The sequence below is a fragment of the Lithohypha guttulata genome (assembly GCF_036872675.1).
Source record: "Lithohypha guttulata strain CCFEE 5908 chromosome Unknown scaffold_1, whole genome shotgun sequence".
Classification (NCBI taxonomy): Eukaryota; Fungi; Ascomycota; class Eurotiomycetes; order Chaetothyriales; family Trichomeriaceae; genus Lithohypha; species Lithohypha guttulata.
Genome location: NW_027042750.1, coordinates 3,947,219 through 3,965,090, shown reverse-complemented (window position 1 = coordinate 3,965,090; position 17,872 = coordinate 3,947,219). Strand labels below are relative to the sequence as shown.

The window sequence follows — 17,872 nt, the reverse complement described above, 5'->3', positions numbered from 1 at the left end:
GCAGTCAAAGCATTCCTGTCAATATTTTACTACCACAAAGTGGTATACTTCAAATACTGTACTCTTCGTCTTCCCAATCCTGTCTCCATTGAGCGCAAACGCTCTGCATAAATTCATCCTCTAGTATCGAGATAGTCGTGCTTCCATTGGTCGGAAGTGGGTCAGTCCGACATCGGTCCAATAAATTCGTTCTGTTCACAGTGGTACTACCAATAACTTCGACTACAACGTTGTTTCAACTGTCAAGACACTCACCGCCTAAGGAATCGCTTCTTATATCAGTTCAGTGTTCTGATCACCCAGAAATAGTCCCTTCCAAACCTTTTCCTGAAAGCGGAACCACGCCATGCCAAAGTTCAATATTGTCGTCTTCGCTGGCGATTATGCTGGTCCAGAAGTCACGGCAGAAGCAGTCAAGGTAGGTCACATATATTCCGAAGCAGCTGGTCTCTGGAGCGAACAAGTCTCGAGAGAAACGTAACGATCACTCAGCTTGTCTTCCTGTACATGTTCCAAATGCTTGGGTGCCAAGATATGCTGCGGGCTACATTAACAGTATAGGAACGTGTACATGGCCACAAATGAACGTCACCTGCTCCGGTCTCGTGTTCATCAAGCTGACTCGAGACTTATAGGTGATGAAAGTCATCGAGAAATGCGTACCAGAAGTCGAGTTTAATTTCCAGGAGCACCTCTTGGGTGGCTGTTCAATAGATGCTACAGGGTCACCATTGACGGATGAGGCATTGAACGCGGCTCAGAACGCTCATGCTATCTTGCTGGGAGCCATAGGTGGACCAAAATACGGCACAGGACCAGTGAGACCTGAACAAGGTAAAATTCTTCTATACGTTCCAACTTCACACCGCACGCTCTGTTACCTCCCTCGACACATGCCCTGCCACAGATCCACTGATTTCATAACTCTCCGCGCTAACACCTCCTCACCAGGCCTCCTGCAACTCCGCAAATCCCTCAACACATTCGGCAACCTCCGCCCCTGCTTCTTCGCCTCCCCAACCCTCGCCGCCCGCTCCCCTCTCAAAGCCTCCGTCTGCGAAGGCGTAGACTTCACCATCGTCCGCGAACTCACCGGCGGCATCTACTTCGGCGAACGCACGGAAGCAAACCCCGCCGACGGCCCCAACGAATTCGCCGAAGACCGTGAACCATACTCGCGCGCTGAGATTGAGCGAATCGCGCGACTGGCTGCACATCTGGCGTTGGCGAAGAACCCGCCGAGTAAAGTGTGGAGTTTGGATAAGGCGAATGTGCTGGCGACGAGTCGGTTGTGGAGACGGGTGGTTACGGAGGTGCTGGAGAGGGAGTTTCCGCAGTTGGAATTTGAGCATCAGTTGATCGATAGTGCGGCGATGATTATGGTGAGTAACCCGAGGAAGTTGAATGGGATTGTTGTGACGAGCAATTTATTTGGGGATATCATCAGTGATGAGGCGAGTGTGATTCCGGGTTCATTGGGTTTGCTGCCGTCTGCGTCGCTAAGTGGAATACCGGATGGCAAGGGCTTGTGCAATGGGATATATGAGCCTATACATGGTTCTGCACCCGACATTGCAGGTAAGGGCTTGGTCAATCCTGTTGCTGCCATTCTGAGTGTGGGCATGATGCTACTATACAGTCTCAACATGTCTAAGGAATCAACACTGGTTGACCAAGCGGTGCGATTTGTGATTGAGGAAGGCTGCTGTACGAAAGACATCGGTGGAAGCAATTCGACGAGTGAGGTCGGAGACGCTGTGGCAAGGAAGTTGGAACAACTGTTTCAAGCTCAGTAAGTTGAGCAAGTCGGATACCATATGCTATGTACTACCAACCAATACTTCATATCAACCAAGAATGTCAACCAAGAAGCAACCCGTTGTCTCATCAACGGCTTCTGACCAGCAGTGTCCATACATACTCACAAACCCCAGAAAATAAGAGCAGACACTGCGCCACCGAGTACCATTACCATTTTACTGGCTTGCTCCCAGGTTGCAAGAGCAGATGAAGTTGGAGATATAGAAATGGGTATACCAAATGGATCAAGAGCAGCCACCTTACGCAATGATGTCACAGCCTTGCATTGCTTCTTCTCGCTAGCACACTTGTTGTGCCACTCGAGGTTAGTCAAGCTTGAGGTTGTATTGTAATAAGCAATGATGGACTTGACTCTCAGGTGGACATCGGTCTTGCTCGGGATACCACTCCACCATTGGTTGCCATCAGCCCAAAGCTTCAGTTGTAATGAACCACCTTCTTTAGGTACGTTGTGATGGTCATTGTGCATCAGTTTGTCATCAAGATAGTAGTCAACGCCGGAGACAGGATTGCAATCAAAGCGATGAACCTTAAAGTCGTTCAAGGTCTTCTGGAGTGGCATTGAGAGTGTAGCATTTGGGATCGGAGTCCAGTCGGCCTCTGTGGAAGGCTGTGCGGTGTAATTGATGGTGTCATTGACGATTGAGGTTCCAGGAGTAACGACTTCAATATCGATCTCTTGTACATCATTCTGTCGGAGTCAGCATCACAATCCATGTGCAAAGCAGTAAGACATACGTGGTACCAGAAGAAGCTAGCACATGAGCCTCCTTTGTAGCCTTCGAGCTTCATCTCTGTTCTGAATGTTCCATGTAGGATGTCTGTGTCTCGTGTCTGCATACCAGAGATGCTGACAGGGTTGAAGCGTTCCAGATCCATGTCCGAGTACCCCTTCTGGAGCATGTGGAGTTCACCTTGATCGATGTAAACATTCTGAGCATCGAACTTGGTGTTGAGCCGGATATTGGGGTTGTCTGAATTCTTCTAGAAGTCGTATATCATCCAATCTTTGAGAAACGAGTTGGCGTTGTTGTCTGACAGCATGTGCTCGATGTTAGGTGAATTGGAAAAGTCCTCGAAGATTTTGTGTGTGTACACATCACCGGTCTCCTCGACCTTCCAACCACAGGGACAGTTGTCACCCATGGCATATCTGACAAATGTTGCCACGAGAAGTGTTGAGCAAATCATACTGACAAGGACTATTTTATGCAGCGTATGTAAAACCAAAAGTGTATGTTGTTGGTACGTAAGTGGTGTGAAGAGGAGAAAGAGAGGATCGTTAAGGAAAGGCAGCACATATACCCGTGTTATGGTTGGTTGGAGGAAGGCACGCCCAAGGACGCCCATAGAGAAGCCGCAGTCGCGCGAAATGGAATGTCAACCCGGAAAGCGCGATCACGATGGCTGTTGTAAGGAGACCACGTTTGCGCGTTGTTAAATACTCTGAGAGGATTTGGTAGAGATATTTCTGGAAGGCGTCTTGATCTTGGCGCTGGCTCTCAATAGATTTTACCTTAGCAGGCTCTGCGAAACACACTTGCAGTGCTTTCTGTTTGGCAGAGCAGAGCAGTGTCGATCGCGAAAATTCTCAGTACGGCTTGTAGCGACCATCAAGTCCTTTCTTTGCTTTCGTAGACGGCTTCAGTGATTTTGTAAGATCAGTTCGGCCAGACATACGAGATGCTCGTATATAACCATCTTCACCAGCTGTATAAATGACGTCGGACTAGTAAGACAGGTTAGTATCTGCCTTGGAAATGAAGAAGAAGAAGAAGAATTGACGCACGCCATATTCTACAACCACGGCTCGTACTACCTCTTCGCCGTGTGCAGGCTCAATTGTAAATTTCGAGGCCACATCGAGACTTGGTTCCGTAAGTGATGTCGTGGCATCCGATAACTTGACGAAGTCGACACAAGATTTGCTATTATACATTAGGATCTCGATACAAAGTCGCAGACTGGACGTACTCAATATTAGTTCCAGCTGCGATCACGTAGTCATGACCACTTTTGAAGACATCAACCACATATTGGCAGGGAATTACAGATCGCAGGTCACCAAACAGAGTTGGCTGGGGATCTTCCTCATCGCCTGGGGTCGAGACTGGATGTACAGCAAGGTTCTGATCGGAACTGAGAGCGTATATTCGATCATCGCCTAGAAAGCCAGCTTTGTGGATTGGGCCGTGGTTGATTACCTGCAGTAGCGAATCCTCCTCTTCAACAACTTGGGTGTCGAAAAGACTGACTAACCCGTCATCTCCACCTGCCAGAACCACGTTGGATCTGCTCGGGTGAAACTCGATTGCAGTTATTTCGTCGTTGTTCTCGGCATTTTGCCATGTCCTACGGTTCTGGCGTGCATCCCTTCTCAAGGTTTAGCGAGAGCGTATGCAGCAAGGACAGACACTTACCAGAGACTCACGACGGCTTGGTTCGCTTTGAATTCGGTTCCGATGGCGATGCTTGCGCCGTTGACAGCTAATGCGGTCACCGCTCTGTCTGCTGTCTATCAGTATCGAGTGGAGCAAGAAAGAGGATTGCAATATCGGATACCATTCTTGAACTCAAAAGCCTTATTTTGCGATCTCAGATCAAAAGCTGTCACTGTACCATCAGTTCCCGAGCATAATACGGAGCTCCCTTGATCATCTCCCAACGCTAAACAGTTAGTGCCGCTTGGAGCACCTTGTATCCTGACAACCTGGGAAGACGATAGATTTTCACGATTGACGAGAAGCAGTTCACTCGCAGATGTTATGGCTGCTAGACCATTTTCAATCGTTGGCACGAGCGCAAAGATGTATGCGTTGTCCGTCTGGGACGGTGCGATGGCAGCATAGGATTGATACTTCGCCGACATCCTGCCTACAGATTGACACACAGGTCTCCGTACCAGCCGCAGACTTGTGAAGTGTTGGGCAGCGTCAGGCCAGGACTAAACTTCGTCCACCCGTCCTGGCTGTCTCCAGTGGTACTGCTGTTGTCATTGGCAGACTGATCGAGGTAGGTTTAAGCGAAGCTTCGTTTTGACCAGAAAAGAATTGTGCATGATCGGCTGCTTCCAAGGGTACCAAATTGCTGGGTCGAAAGAAAATTGCAGGATGCGAGAGTTCCACAATATCGAGAATGATGTCCTAAAGACCATGTTGTGACGCATTGAAGCCGCACTAATTGCTGCACAATCCACTCACTATTCTATAGACTACGGGTAATCTTGCATTGCTGTACCGCGCTCCATACGATCGATTCAGTAGCAAGATAGTGCTGCAAGAGCCAACCAAAACTTGACCTTTGCATGTAACACTGCTTGTCCTGGCACATTATATACGCTTGGTGCTCTTGTTGCGGAATGTGCGGCACGGCATGATGGATGGTAACAGTAATACAGGTAAAGTGTCTAGGCTTTACAGATCCAGTACACAAAGGCCTCAGAAGTAGTAGGACTCTCTCTGCCGAGCGTGACTGGAACTGAGGAAGACTGAAAACCTCGCAGCAGAAGTTAGCATCCGTTGGACATATTCGTACTTCAAGGCATAGGTATTTGTCCATATACGTTTCCAGTGACTCGTGGGTTGACGTTGGTGGCAGGGACAGGGCAGGACGATGAATTGTTATTGGGTCAGATCAGCGATGGGGCGGGCCGTGGAGCACGTTTCCCTGACTTGATCCGTTCCAAATCACCGGGCACGTAGGAAGGACAAAGTCCCGTCGAATACGAAGGGGTGATCCACTCCCACGATTTTGAGTCTGACTACTTTTCATGACAATATTAACCGTGCGCCCAATCAGTAATGCGAGTCAGACACCACAGCAGCCTGAGTCGGGCTGACGGAACGTTTCAGTCTGCGGCAAGAAGTGGTGATACGACAGGTAACGATATGGATTGATGGCGTTTTTTAGCACGCCCTGATGGATTGTAGATCGTCAGTGGCCATAGGCACCGATCTGGAGTTGGAGTTACTCAAGCTCCTCAGCCAGCAACTCTAATTTCTGGCTTGACCGCTTCTGACCCAGCCGAGCAGGACCACCTACAGAATAGCCACGATATGAGGCCGACCATTGCCAGCGTGGCAGGTCTATATTCCGAATGTGGGCTTTCATCCACTCTGCTCCACCTGCGAGCATTGCATCCGTTTCACCAGCTTTTGTGTTTTTACTGGAACTTGGTCTTCATTCTAATAAATGGACTCCGTCTCTCGCTACATTGAAGTCCATCCCCTTGCCAATTTAGGTCTGATCTCGTCGCCATACACAATGTTGACTCTGCCCTGAGCAGGAATACCTGCAGCGAGACTTCGCAAAGCTGCAGATTGCCTCGTGATAAGATCCTACCCTGCCAAAGACCAAAACTCAACTAGCACGTCACTCCAGGACAGCGCCTCCGTAAAGCCAATGTCTTGGAGTATCGATACCGTTTCTGCTTGTTGCACGTATCGCATTGATGGCAGCACCAGGAGGACCCAATCGATCTGGCGACCCATGGCTACAAGATGGCAGAGGGTACAGCAACTACCGGCGGTACGACCCATACACTCGCGTTAGACGTGGCTGATTATTGTAGTGGTCAATACCTGATGCCTGTGGATGACAAGGAGCAGGAAAGGCTTGATATCATGCATACCATGATTCTTGCAGCACGGCCGAAAAGACATCGACTTCACCACGCCCCTCTAAGAGAGATGTACGATCCTGAAACCAGACAAGGCACCAAGGTTCTGGACCTTGGCCACGGTACCGGCATTTGGCTCTTAGATATGGCGGAGAGATATGCAGAAGCCCACACCGAATTCCACGGAGTCGACCTCTCGAATATGGCACCACGACATGTGCTCCCTCGTGTCAACCTGTACCAGCATGTCGACTTCGAAAGTCCTATGGCTCTAGGAGAAGACTCCTTCGATCTCATTCACATGCAGATGGGCCTTGGAAGTGTTGCGAATTGGCCGTTGCTGTACCAGAAAATATACAAACATCTCAAACCTGGTGGCTGGTTTGAGCACGTTGAAATAGATTGGACACCTCGATGCGAAGACAACACTCTTCCACCTGGGAAACTGCAGGACTGGTGGCATCTATATGTCAAAGAACCATACAATGTCGTTGGTCGGCCAATCGAGTACAATCACAATACTGGAGGACTTTTGGCAGCCGCAGGCTTCTACATTCCACCTGATGGAGCAGGTCATATGACCTTTCGCATCCCTATGAATGGCTGGTCTAACCGGACAAGAGAGGAGCATGTATCAGGGACATGGTGGGAGACCGCCATGTCCTTCGGCGAAGGTCACGGACACGGCTTTGAAGCTCTGAGCATGGCTGTACTTACCAGAGTACAACGATGGTCAGCCGACCATGCGAGAAAGCTTTGTGAAGATGCCATGACGGAAGCCAGTAATCCTACAATTCATGCTTTCAACGTCTTGCACGTATGGATAGCACAAAGGCCAGCAGATGCTCCATGAGCACTAATTACACGGGCCATCATGCAGTCTCGAGGATGTCGTGGGAACAGCCATGCAGGAAGGGCCTCCGGACATTAATCACAGTGGACTAAGAGCTAGGAAATCAGGGCCAAGTATCCCAAGAGTCGTTTAATTTCCTGAAGACGTCTGGCCCTTTCATACCGTATCCCTCGCTGACCCGCCCTTACGATGTTAAAGTTGCCCCATGGCTTGGGTGAAGCTTCTACGGCTTGAGGAACCCTCCTCTGGTGACTAATTCCCGGAATGTTACACCGACCATCTGGACCTAGACTGGAATCCAATCAAACCCGCTATCAGCCGTTTAAGAAGTGGACTTTCAGCAGTGTTCGTTCGTCACGACGTCGTTCGGTACTGAAGACTCGCTTACTAGGATGAGCGGATGGCTGATTAGAATCACAGATTCACAGGCCGTGAAGGGAAATTGATGCAGACTCCCAAGTACACATGGTGCTGGGCCCTCCCTGCACGACACTATCTAGACGGGACTTGTGTTGCTGCATAGGTCACTCAAGTTGGACATTCCTGTTCTTCTAGAGCTCGGTGGTCGGCACGGAAGCTATTCAAGGTGTGCATCATCATCAGAATATGGTCACGTTGATCAGAACGTAGGGTCGCAGGACAGCATGAAATTGTCGCAGGCGCCAATGGAATGTGTTTACAACAATATAGCCTGGACAGTAGCACGTGAAAGGATTCAATTGAATGGCATTGCGAACCCGAGCTTTACGCAACATTTGAGATTCGGGCTCCGCGACGGGGTCATTTATAGGTGAACCCGAGGTGTGAAAATAATAGTTAATATATAAAACCTCTATACACGCAGTTTGTTTATCCTTACTGCATTGAGCTTGCCAAATTTGAATCGTCGTGGTGATTACGAGACAGGATAATCACTGTGACGATGAACCCCAATCAATGCCGCCTGTCCAACCACAGAAGGCACTCTTTGCCCACTTTGCGGTGTCTGGACCCTGCAGAAGCCTGGGGGTCGCACATGCACATTCAACCCTAGACTTTGCTTGCAATCTTGGTACTCCTCTGGAGTCTCTTTCTTGTGACCACAATGGCGATACCACAGTGCTGATATTTCGACAAATACTATGAAGGAGAAAATCCTGACACGACGGCAGGTCGAGGGGCTAATTGCGGAAGGCCGCAAGATTGTGATTGTGGACGGACATGTGGTCAAAGCAGATGCATGGTGTCCGTATCACCCTGGAGGTGAAACAGCCATACTACATATGGTTGGAAGAGATGGTACAGACGAGATAAGAGCCCTTCATTCCGCAGAGACGCAGGCGTTTATGCAAAAATTTGTCATTGGAAAAATTGAAGGACAATGGGACAATTTCTTACCACCTATACAGGGCGGTACCTTTCGCAAACCCGAAGAGACTGAGCAGGCTAGCAATGAACAACCGGGAGACGAGATAGCCGAGAGCAGTAGCTCAGCCAGCAGCACATCAACTCCTTCACCACTCTTTGAGTCGACCGATGGCATGCGCAGGCGACGAAGAAGCTCTGTATCTTCTGCTTCGTCTTTCGAGCTTCCTGGAAACGATGTCCATTCCAAGCCGTTGTCTATGGACGAAATCACGTCACAGCAGCTTGAAGCTGATCTTCGGAAATACCCTGCTTTGGATCGCATGGTTCAAGACGATATTGTGACAAAGTATCGAGCTCTCGACGACCAGCTGCGGGATGCCGGCTTATACAAGTGCCCATACACTGCTTACGCTTTCGAGGGTCTGCGATACCTCGCCCTTTTTACCTCGTTCGCTCTCTCCATTCACTATGGCCAATATGCACTGGCTGGGCTCTTCCTCGGCTTGTTCTGGCACCAGCTAGTATTCACTGCTCATGATGCCGGCCACATGGGCATTACCCACGACTTCCACACCGATACCTGCATTGGCATCTTCATTGCTGATTTTCTAGGAGGTCTCAGCATAGGTTGGTGGAAGCGCAACCACAACGTTCATCACATTGTCACGAATTCGCCGGAACACGACCCAGATATTGAGCACATGCCATTCTTTGCTATATCTCATCGCTTCTTTGACTCCCTCCGCTCCACCTACTACGACAGAATCATGGATTTTGATGCGGTAGCTCAATGTGTTGTCAAGTACCAACACTACCTCTACTATCCGTTGCTGTGCTTTGGCAGATTTAACCTATATCGTCTCAGCTGGGCCTACCTCTTGAGTCCGACCCAAGCCCCACGAAAAGGACCCGCTTGGTGGCATCGTTACCTGGAAATTGCTGGCAACCTCTTCTTCTGGTATTGGTTCGGCTACCAGACATTGTACCTCAGGATACCTACGTGGTCTTCAAGGCTCGCCTTCATCATGATCTCACATATGGTCACTGCACCACTGCATGTTCAGATTACACTCTCCCACTTTGCAATGAGCACGGCTGATCTTGGCACTCGCGAATCGTTCCCGCAGAAAATGCTTCGGACCACTATGGACGTCGACTGCCCCCAATGGCTGGACTTTGTCCACGGCGGCTTGCAGTTCCAAGCTGTACATCATTTGTATCCACGAATCCCCAGACATAATCTGAGGAAAGCTCAACCGATGGTTGTGAAGTTTTGCGATGAGGTCAAGGTACCCTACACAATCTATGGCTTCACAAAAGGCAATCAAGAAGTGATTGGACGACTCTCAGAGGTCGCAAAACAGGTTGAGATTTACGAAGCGTGCCGGAAAGTTGCTGCGAAAGACCTTGTGGAGGGACACGATCACCGTCACTAATGAAAATCCCTGGTGTTAGCAGCCATGGTACAGAGATTGACATGATTAACACCCTAAAAAGTTCTATGAAGCCTACGACATGATAGATTAGATGAATAGAGACTATGAAAGACTACAGCGAGAACGTTATAAACACCCTTCGTATTTGTATCAGTCCCTTGTGCTCTGTGTGTAAACCCTTTATAAGGACTCCGATGGAGCTGCAAAATATGGCTTTGGCGTTCGGGAGGCGGAGAGCCTGGAAGGAGAGCGGAAACGCGGCTCACAGACTCAGTAATGACGATCAATGGCTGGCAGTATCTCAAAACGTCTATCAACACAAAGACTGACTCGACCAAGGCTATTGACCATTCACTGCTACAACAACTTTTCACAAGCACAGACATGGGCAGACTAACAGACGTCTTCCAAGACAAGTACGTACACACACAACCACCTCAGCCCGCTTTCCTATGTCCACCCCACTCAACCACTGCTAACTAACTAACAACCCCTAAACAGGACACGCAACGACCAATCCTCAAGCTGGACCCAACTCTGGAACTCCAACGAAGAATCCCTCTGGGACAGGGGCCAACCCTCGCCCGCCCTCGTAGATTTCCTTGAGCAGCATTCCGCATACATCCCTTCCTTACACTCTCAGCGCCGCCCTCGTGCCCTCATACCAGCATGTGGTCGCGGCTATGACGTCGTGACGTTCGCACTGCATGGATTCGACGCGTATGGACTGGAGGTTGCGCAGACGGCGGTGAATGCGGGTGAGGAGTACGCGAGGTCCCAGATGGGTGCTGATGCTGAGGGTGGTGATTCGAGGCATTTTGGTAAGAGAGGGAAGAAGAAGGCTCAGGCGGATGGAGTGGTAGGACAGACGAAGTTTGTGTTGGGGGATTTCTTTGCGACGGATTGGGAGGAGGGGTGTGGCGGTAGTGGTAAAGGATTTGACGTTGTTTATGATTATACTGTGAGTGTTGTGTCGGTTTTGAGAGTTGTTACCGTCAGCTCCTGTCTGGTTGCAGGTTTGTTGCTGTGCTGTGCTATGCTGACTTGTGGATGTCGCTAGTTCTTGTGTGCGTTACTGCCCGAGATGCGAGCTGATTGGGCACGTCGAATGTCTGAACTGCTGGCACCTGACGGCATTCTAGTTTGTCTGGAGTTTCCGCTTTATAAGGATCCAGCTGCTCAAGGTCCACCATATGGTATGAAAGGCGTATATTGGGACCTGCTGAGCAAGGGCGGTGATGGAATTGATGGACAAAAGCACAGTCAGTCTCATGGGGAAGCGGACGAGGTGAGATCTGTACCCAGTGACGCCACATGGGAACGAATACTCTATTACAAGCCGGAGAGAACGTTCAAAGTGGGAGAGGGTACTGATATGCTGAGTGTTTGGAGGAAGATGGCTTCATGAAGGTAGCCTAGCTCAGTCATACAACCTGACCTTGGCTGGTGAGTCAATGAAGTGGACATGTGGTTTTCCACTGGATCGACCTCAAGTTCTCCCACTTTATACCTTAAATGTAACTGTTCAGAGGTTCGTAGCCCGTCGAATAGAGCTAACCGATACAGATACCACCTATACTTGGCACTCTAAGTCTGAATCCAAGATCGTCCTGGACAGTATCCGGTCCGGATCTTCTCTCACTCATACCCCCTGGACTAATAGAAACCCAGTAGTCTGCATTGCTCACTGCTTCTGCCCTGTTCTGACGGTCTCGAAGACAATCTTCGAGTGACATGAGAGACGAGAATTGCAGTACAGCCTTCTGTGTAATCTCCAGATTGAGCAAGGCAGAGCGAATATACATGTCTGATGCTGAAGTAAGATACGACATCTCAGAGGAAGCCGTGTTCGAAATAGCAGGATTGGTGGTATATACCACAGCACAATTGAACGTATCTTGAATGGACTGCACTTCGGTCATGATCTGAGTGGCCAACGACTCGGACCTGATGGTCGAGCTTGATGTATCGCTATTGTTCGCTTCGAGTTTTGCGGTTTCAGCATCGAGACGATCTTGCCAATAAAATTGATTAATATGATCGATGATAAGCATTCCCAGGCGTTTCTGGCTCGATTGATGTGTCGTAGGATTTAGTAAGTATTCTGAAAGCTGCTGCAAAGTGGTGAGGAGTGATTTCGAAGACGTGCAGCGAAGGATATGGACATGTTGGAGTCCACTTTCCACTACGCTATCAGGATGGTCGAGTTCGTTCTCGCTGTTTTCTTTTAGGTACGACACCAGGTCGCGGTTCAGCTGAGTAGCACTGAAGGAGTGTGAGCAGTCTATATAGACAACAGCATTTTGCTTTCCTTTCGCTGACTGAGGCAAGACGGATAACCCTACTAGTAGATGAAGTAAGGCTGTAGAGGGAATAGACGCCCTAGCAGCTGTGAGGGAGATATTGATGGTCACTGGCTTTGGCTTTCTGGGTGCTCGTGATATTGGGCCGGCTAGAAATGCACTTTCCTCGATATCTGCTTCTCCGGCGAGGTCGAGGTCGTCCTCTGAGAAATAGTTGGAACCTTCCGAGGTTGGTATGCCTGGGACTCCACGATCTGGATCTTCAGAAAAGCGAAAAGTCTCTATGGCTCTATCAATTTCTGGAAGACCTATAAGTGATACTGGTCGAGGTATGCACACTGTACGAAGGTCAGAAAGTAGCTGTAAACGATGTGGTTAGCATATCATGTCTACGAGGTCACTCTTCACGTGGTGACGACAAGGACATGTGGAAGGTTAGAGCTTGTACCACTCTACTTGCTCGCTATGTGACTCCATAAGAATGTACCGCGAGCAAAGCTGACAGTGAAAGAGTGGTACGAGTGATCAGGTGGTGGGTGAATGTCTTTTGTGGAGCGGATTTTGACGAGGAAGCGATTTGCTTACCGAAGCTAGAGTCTGTTCTTGAATCTCTTCCAGCAGTTTGGCACCGAATGCATCTGCAGACATGACCGCACGCCCAACCAAGTCGTTGCGGTAATGCGCAATTCAGGTTCATATAGAAGTACGAGAAGAGCTGTGTTTTCTATACAACCTCATCTGGTCAATCGGCATGGCACCACCCGAAAAGGTATTTCCTGTCAGTGAGCTTGAGAACCGCGTTCATCTATACGACGTAGACTACAAGGAGAAATCACGCAAACTGCCCAAGGATTTCGACCTGAAGAAAGACTGTGAACTTTACGAACTGGTACAATACAGCTGCACGACGCAGGAGGAAGTGAGCGAACGCGCAATGTTGGGCCTCTCAAAGCCGCATTCTGCCGTCCGAGGTGAGCTCGAGTGCTACCCTTTCGTCCGGCTGTTTAGGAAGTGCAAGAATGGAAATCAAGAGTTCAACGTTGAAACAACAGCTTGGGAAGGCAGACACAGATGGAAGCCAAGCAAGAGACTGTTGGAGCAGGCAGCACAGGAGAGGCAGGCACAGGAGCAAGAGCAAAAGAACAACGACAACGAAAATATATTTGCCAAATATGGTAGCTTCTTCTGGTCAGGAAAATGAGTTGAGCTCCTCCGTACACCTTTACCAACGCCCGCGCTAAAAATTGAGGTTCAGGAAAGGATCAGATCTCGAAAGCGATATCCATATCGTCCGCTGCTGGTTTCTGTTTCCGCAGAGGTGGCGGAAGCAGATTGTACTTGGATGGGTCCCCGCCACTCTCAGGCTGTTTCTGAGTGGCAGGAAGAACAGTCATATTGACATGGCGCCTTCTGACACGTCCTTCATCCGGCATACGATACTGCTTCTCACAGGACACCACAGGACCAAGCTCGAATCCTGGCTCGTCGAGCAACAAGTTGCGCATAGTCTCCTCAAACATGGCTTCTTCGGTCATCACTGGCTCTCGTCTCAATCTCCGTGGTCGACGGTCCTGTATATACCTTGCCTCTGGACTGATAGATAGTACAGCATCAGCTTTTAGCGCACCCGCCAACTTTCGCAATGCCTGCTCGCCAAGTTTTCCTTCCTCTGTCGCCCGCTCCCTGATGGTCTTCGGATCTGTCTCCCTTTTATCGAAAACGGCGGTGTCTCGATATGTGTGAGCTGAAGGGACTGGGGGTAGCGCTTTGGTATTGAAGCTAAATTTTCGTAGGTCCTGCTGCCTGCTAAGCTCAGGACCTAAGAGATGCTCCGGCAATTCGAAGGAGTGGTGAAACTCATCGTCAGGAGGAGGAGTAGGAAGCAAAGGACGATTTATCTCGACCGTAGACGGGTACTTCTCCAATTGGTCTTCGGGAACTGGCACATTGAGCGCATAGAATGCGGCGTCAAAGTCTACAGCTACAGGAACTGTCCGTCTAGCTGCAAGCATAAAGCGTTGGACTTTTGACAGTAGGGCGTGAGCGAACTCGTCGGTCGCATTCCGTAGTGCTTCTAGTGCCACAGACTCGATGACTGGTTGATCAATATCTTGCTTCCGTGCCTCTTCTTCGCAGATAGCCTTGATGCTCGTGATCACGAGCTTGTCCAGCAAATCTTGTGGTAAAAGCGCTCCTTCCTCAGGGATCCCAGCCTGCCTATGTTGTATGTGGTGCTTATGGTGGTATGCCAGTCTCTGCCGCTTCGCAGGCGGCGATTCGAAACTATCGTCCATGCCTGTCGCAGTGTGGCTTCGGCACACCTCTCTCGAAGTAAGATATCATAAGCTCATGGTTGGTAAAATAGATACTGGAATAGAGGATGAGAGCGGGTTGTGTGACACTTTCTATGAGCGCAGTCTGGTCGCTTTGGTTCTCAGTAGGCGCCAAGCCATTTTCGGTAAGCTTGGTGCTTCTCACTTCAAGCTCCTTCGTGACTTCGATCGCGGCTCATTGATATCTCAATTGTATTGACACCACGCCTATTTCCAAGTCACAATTCACGTGGCTGTTCTCCTGGCGTTTCCTTCCTGCACAAACAGTCGGAAGGCAGTCGGCAGAGGCTGCAAATATTTAAGATGCCTATCAAACCAATCGAAGGAGTAGGTGGACTGAGCTTGTGTACACTACCCAGAAACAGGAGCAAAGCTGACATGGACTTGCACAGATGTTGAGGAGGGGATTGGTGCTGGATTTGAGCATCGCCGGTGGTCTGGGAACGACTTTCGGATATTTATGTCAGTGGTCGCAGGTGACTGATCTTGAGCGGGTTATACTGACCGATATACAGGGTGGTACGGCTTCCACATCCCACGAGTCAGAGCCAGAGATCAGTTCTACGCCAGACTAGAAGATCAAAGAGCAAGAGAAGCTGGAATCAAATAAGCTATGGAAGATATGATTTGGAGCATGAGACAGAGTCGTTGCGTTACAACCACTCGACCTGAGTCGCTAGATTGTATATAACATGGACTACGGACTCTTGAAGTCGAGACAGGTACAATTGTCAAAATTTTCAAACCAAACAGACGAGTCCTACACAGTCCTACACAGTCCGAGAACTGTCTTGTCCTTGGAACGCTCCTGCTGCTGTGCACCCATCGTTTTTGAATCGCTCGAGCTGACCTTTTGATATAGTGTGCAACATTCCATGCCTTGGGAGAGTCCGATCAAACGCTGAATGCACTCGCGAAAGGAGAGACTGCAGAGACTCGTTTTTTGAGAAGGTGCAGTCAATCCAGAAAACTGCGCACTTGGTTCTTACAGCACGACCTGGTGATGTCCTCACACCACCACTGACGTCTCAAAATGCTTCCAGTCCAACCCCAATCGTTTATCGTCCAGCGTCACGAGTAGAATACTTCACCATTCCTCTTGCATATCGCGCGAGTCGTACTCATGCCTACTGACACAAATGCCATGACCGAGTCTGTATGAGTGAACCGGATATTTTTTGAGCCGTCAATCCGACGAAGCACTTGGTCAACAGTATAGATTACGAAGCTAGATCTGTCCTGTGGTGGTTTAACACCAGTCTGCGCAAGAACGGCTCGCAAGATGTCAGAGGGACCCGTCGAAATTGACGGAGGCCATGTGCCAGCACTGAACTTTCATCAACGTTTTCGACAAGAAATTAGTACTTTACGGGAAAGTATCGATACTTTGGCAATACCTGACCTCACTGCTTCCGAACGTCAAGCAAGCAACGACCAAGTACTAGCGGGTTTGGCAAAGCTCTCTGCTGAGCTTGCTGACGCTTCTGGAAATCTTCCGTCATACGACCAGAGAAGTTACAACCAAGCACTAAAAGAGCTATATGACAAGCTTGCAATCACTCGAGCTAGCCAAACCCCCAAGCCCAAGTTCTCGTTCAAGAACAAACGTCTGGCTGCCCCAGTCTCGGAAACCAACTCAGTAAGCACTTCGAGATCAGTTACTCCGACCCACCTACGTGACACAGTATATGGTCCTATTCAGGACAGTCCTATGCCTGCGCTACCGTCACCTGCTAGTCACTCTGAATACGGTCGCAATCCTGGCCGGAATGTGTTGGAGCAACGAGTATCAGCTGACACAAGCATGATTCAAGATCGTGACCACTTCGCAGTCGTGGGCAGGTCAAACACATACGTTGGAATTGCAACGATCACGGCGCCCGGCATAATCGACGCTGCTGGTGGAGCGCAAGGTTGTATAGTGTCGGATACAGCTGACTCGATAGTCGATCTTAGTCCACATTCCAATATCAACCCACCACCATTCCTGACAATAACTAGTGTCCAATCTTCCCTCCTACTCGCGCCGTCCATCAAAGGGCCAGCACACATCACGGCCTTGCACAGAAGCATACTTGTCCTTTCGAGTCACCAATTTCGTATGCATGATTCACACGAAGTTGACGTATACCTGTTCTGCTCAAGTCGGCCCATCATTGAAAATTGTTCCAACATAAGATTCGCAAGCATGCCATCGAGATTCATTGATACGACTGATCTGAGGAATAGAACGAATATGTTCGACCAAGTGGACGACTTCAAGTGGTTGCGAGCTGAACCTAGTCCAAATTGGAGTCTGATGGACGATGAAGAACAGATCAGTGACGGAGTTTGGTCAGACGTATTACAGATAGTGCACAGACTCCACGACGATACTCCCGAGGCTGGCAAGGTCCTTGTCAAGGAAGCTGTAGGGGGTGTCCTGTCCAAGCTGGGGAAGAGCAGTCGTGCGACTAGCTAGACGTACCTGGACATGGCAAGCGTGACATGGAAGATACTTTTTTCATATAGTACACGAATCCTCTCGGCGAAGCCAGGTCAATGATGCATCGAGAGAAAGAAATGGTTCGGATATGCTTGGACCTCGCTGGGTCAATGCAACCCTCGATCGCAAGATGCATCTGAAGTGCCAGGAGATACGCTTGGCTCGTGGAAACAAGTTTCAGCCTCTTCTTCCGTCCCGCTAATTAGGCAATCTGTGCTCTGGATCATAGCGGTAAACTTTGTGCTGTACAGTCTGTTGACTATGGCTGCTATCGCATTTCCTTCGACCATCTCTTATGGCGAGTTCAAGGAGGCTTCAGACATTAAGCGGAACAGAGGAGGACGTACACATCACTCGAGTAAATACCATGATCTGCGGATAAAAATAGTAAACTTCTTGTGGCTCGAATTCGTACCCCAGGTCAGATCCGGGGCTTGGCACAAGCGAATGTTAGGCATGATTGGACAATTGCGATCCTCAAACACAGAGAAAGAGGCAAGTCTGAGGCGTTGCAGGGACGTAAAGCCGGCTCGGAAAGGTCTAGCGTTCTCAATTGACTGTCTACAGGGTTTAGTTCGGAGTGCTCATCCACCCTCCACAGCCACGAGTGGTTGCGTAGCGAGGCAGTTTGCAGGCGTGCATCAACACCTGTTCAGCTTGCGAATATTATTACTAT

At 49.4% G+C, this 17,872-nt stretch overlaps 8 protein-coding genes across 8 annotated transcripts; 5 read left to right on the top strand and 3 right to left on the bottom strand.

Annotated features, from left to right (window-relative positions):
- Window positions 1–346: 346 nt before the first annotated feature.
- On the top strand, window positions 347–1,796 carry LEU2_1 (3-isopropylmalate dehydrogenase; the record flags this gene model as incomplete). Its single annotated transcript, XM_064895829.1, has 3 exons — window positions 347–418; window positions 636–834; window positions 952–1,796. 3 exons carry the CDS (start codon window positions 347–349, stop codon window positions 1,794–1,796), a joined length of 1,116 nt encoding a protein of 371 aa, XP_064758516.1.
- A 125-nt stretch (window positions 1,797–1,921) lies between these two features.
- LTR64_001447 (uncharacterized protein) lies at window positions 1,922–2,724 on the bottom strand (the record flags this gene model as incomplete). Its single annotated transcript, XM_064895828.1, has 2 exons — window positions 1,922–2,512; window positions 2,560–2,724. The coding sequence occupies 2 exons, from the start codon at window positions 2,722–2,724 to the stop codon at window positions 1,922–1,924; spliced, it is 756 nt and encodes a 251-aa protein (XP_064758515.1).
- A 1,028-nt stretch (window positions 2,725–3,752) lies between these two features.
- LTR64_001446 (uncharacterized protein) lies at window positions 3,753–4,690 on the bottom strand (the record flags this gene model as incomplete). The annotated part of the gene is made up of 3 exons (XM_064895827.1): window positions 3,753–4,194; window positions 4,242–4,329; window positions 4,384–4,690. 3 exons carry the CDS (start codon window positions 4,688–4,690, stop codon window positions 3,753–3,755), a joined length of 837 nt encoding a protein of 278 aa, XP_064758514.1.
- A 1,630-nt stretch (window positions 4,691–6,320) lies between these two features.
- LTR64_001445 (uncharacterized protein) lies at window positions 6,321–10,075 on the top strand (the record flags this gene model as incomplete). Its single annotated transcript, XM_064895826.1, has 2 exons — window positions 6,321–7,256; window positions 8,444–10,075. 2 exons carry the CDS (start codon window positions 6,321–6,323, stop codon window positions 10,073–10,075), a joined length of 2,568 nt encoding a protein of 855 aa, XP_064758513.1.
- Window positions 10,076–10,351: 276 nt separating this feature from the next.
- Window positions 10,352–11,483, top strand: LTR64_001444 (uncharacterized protein; the record flags this gene model as incomplete). Its single annotated transcript, XM_064895825.1, has 3 exons — window positions 10,352–10,491; window positions 10,577–11,036; window positions 11,136–11,483. The coding sequence occupies 3 exons, from the start codon at window positions 10,352–10,354 to the stop codon at window positions 11,481–11,483; spliced, it is 948 nt and encodes a 315-aa protein (XP_064758512.1).
- A 1,646-nt stretch (window positions 11,484–13,129) lies between these two features.
- LTR64_001443 (uncharacterized protein) lies at window positions 13,130–13,579 on the top strand (the record flags this gene model as incomplete). The annotated part of the gene is made up of 1 exon (XM_064895824.1): window positions 13,130–13,579. One exon carries the CDS (start codon window positions 13,130–13,132, stop codon window positions 13,577–13,579), a length of 450 nt encoding a protein of 149 aa, XP_064758511.1.
- Window positions 13,580–13,640: 61 nt separating this feature from the next.
- On the bottom strand, window positions 13,641–14,672 carry LTR64_001442 (uncharacterized protein; the record flags this gene model as incomplete). Its single annotated transcript, XM_064895823.1, has 1 exon — window positions 13,641–14,672. One exon carries the CDS (start codon window positions 14,670–14,672, stop codon window positions 13,641–13,643), a length of 1,032 nt encoding a protein of 343 aa, XP_064758510.1.
- Window positions 14,673–15,993: 1,321 nt separating this feature from the next.
- LTR64_001441 (uncharacterized protein) lies at window positions 15,994–17,172 on the top strand (the record flags this gene model as incomplete). The annotated part of the gene is made up of 2 exons (XM_064895822.1): window positions 15,994–16,350; window positions 16,414–17,172. 2 exons carry the CDS (start codon window positions 15,994–15,996, stop codon window positions 17,170–17,172), a joined length of 1,116 nt encoding a protein of 371 aa, XP_064758509.1.
- Between the last annotated feature and the right edge of the window lie 700 nt (window positions 17,173–17,872).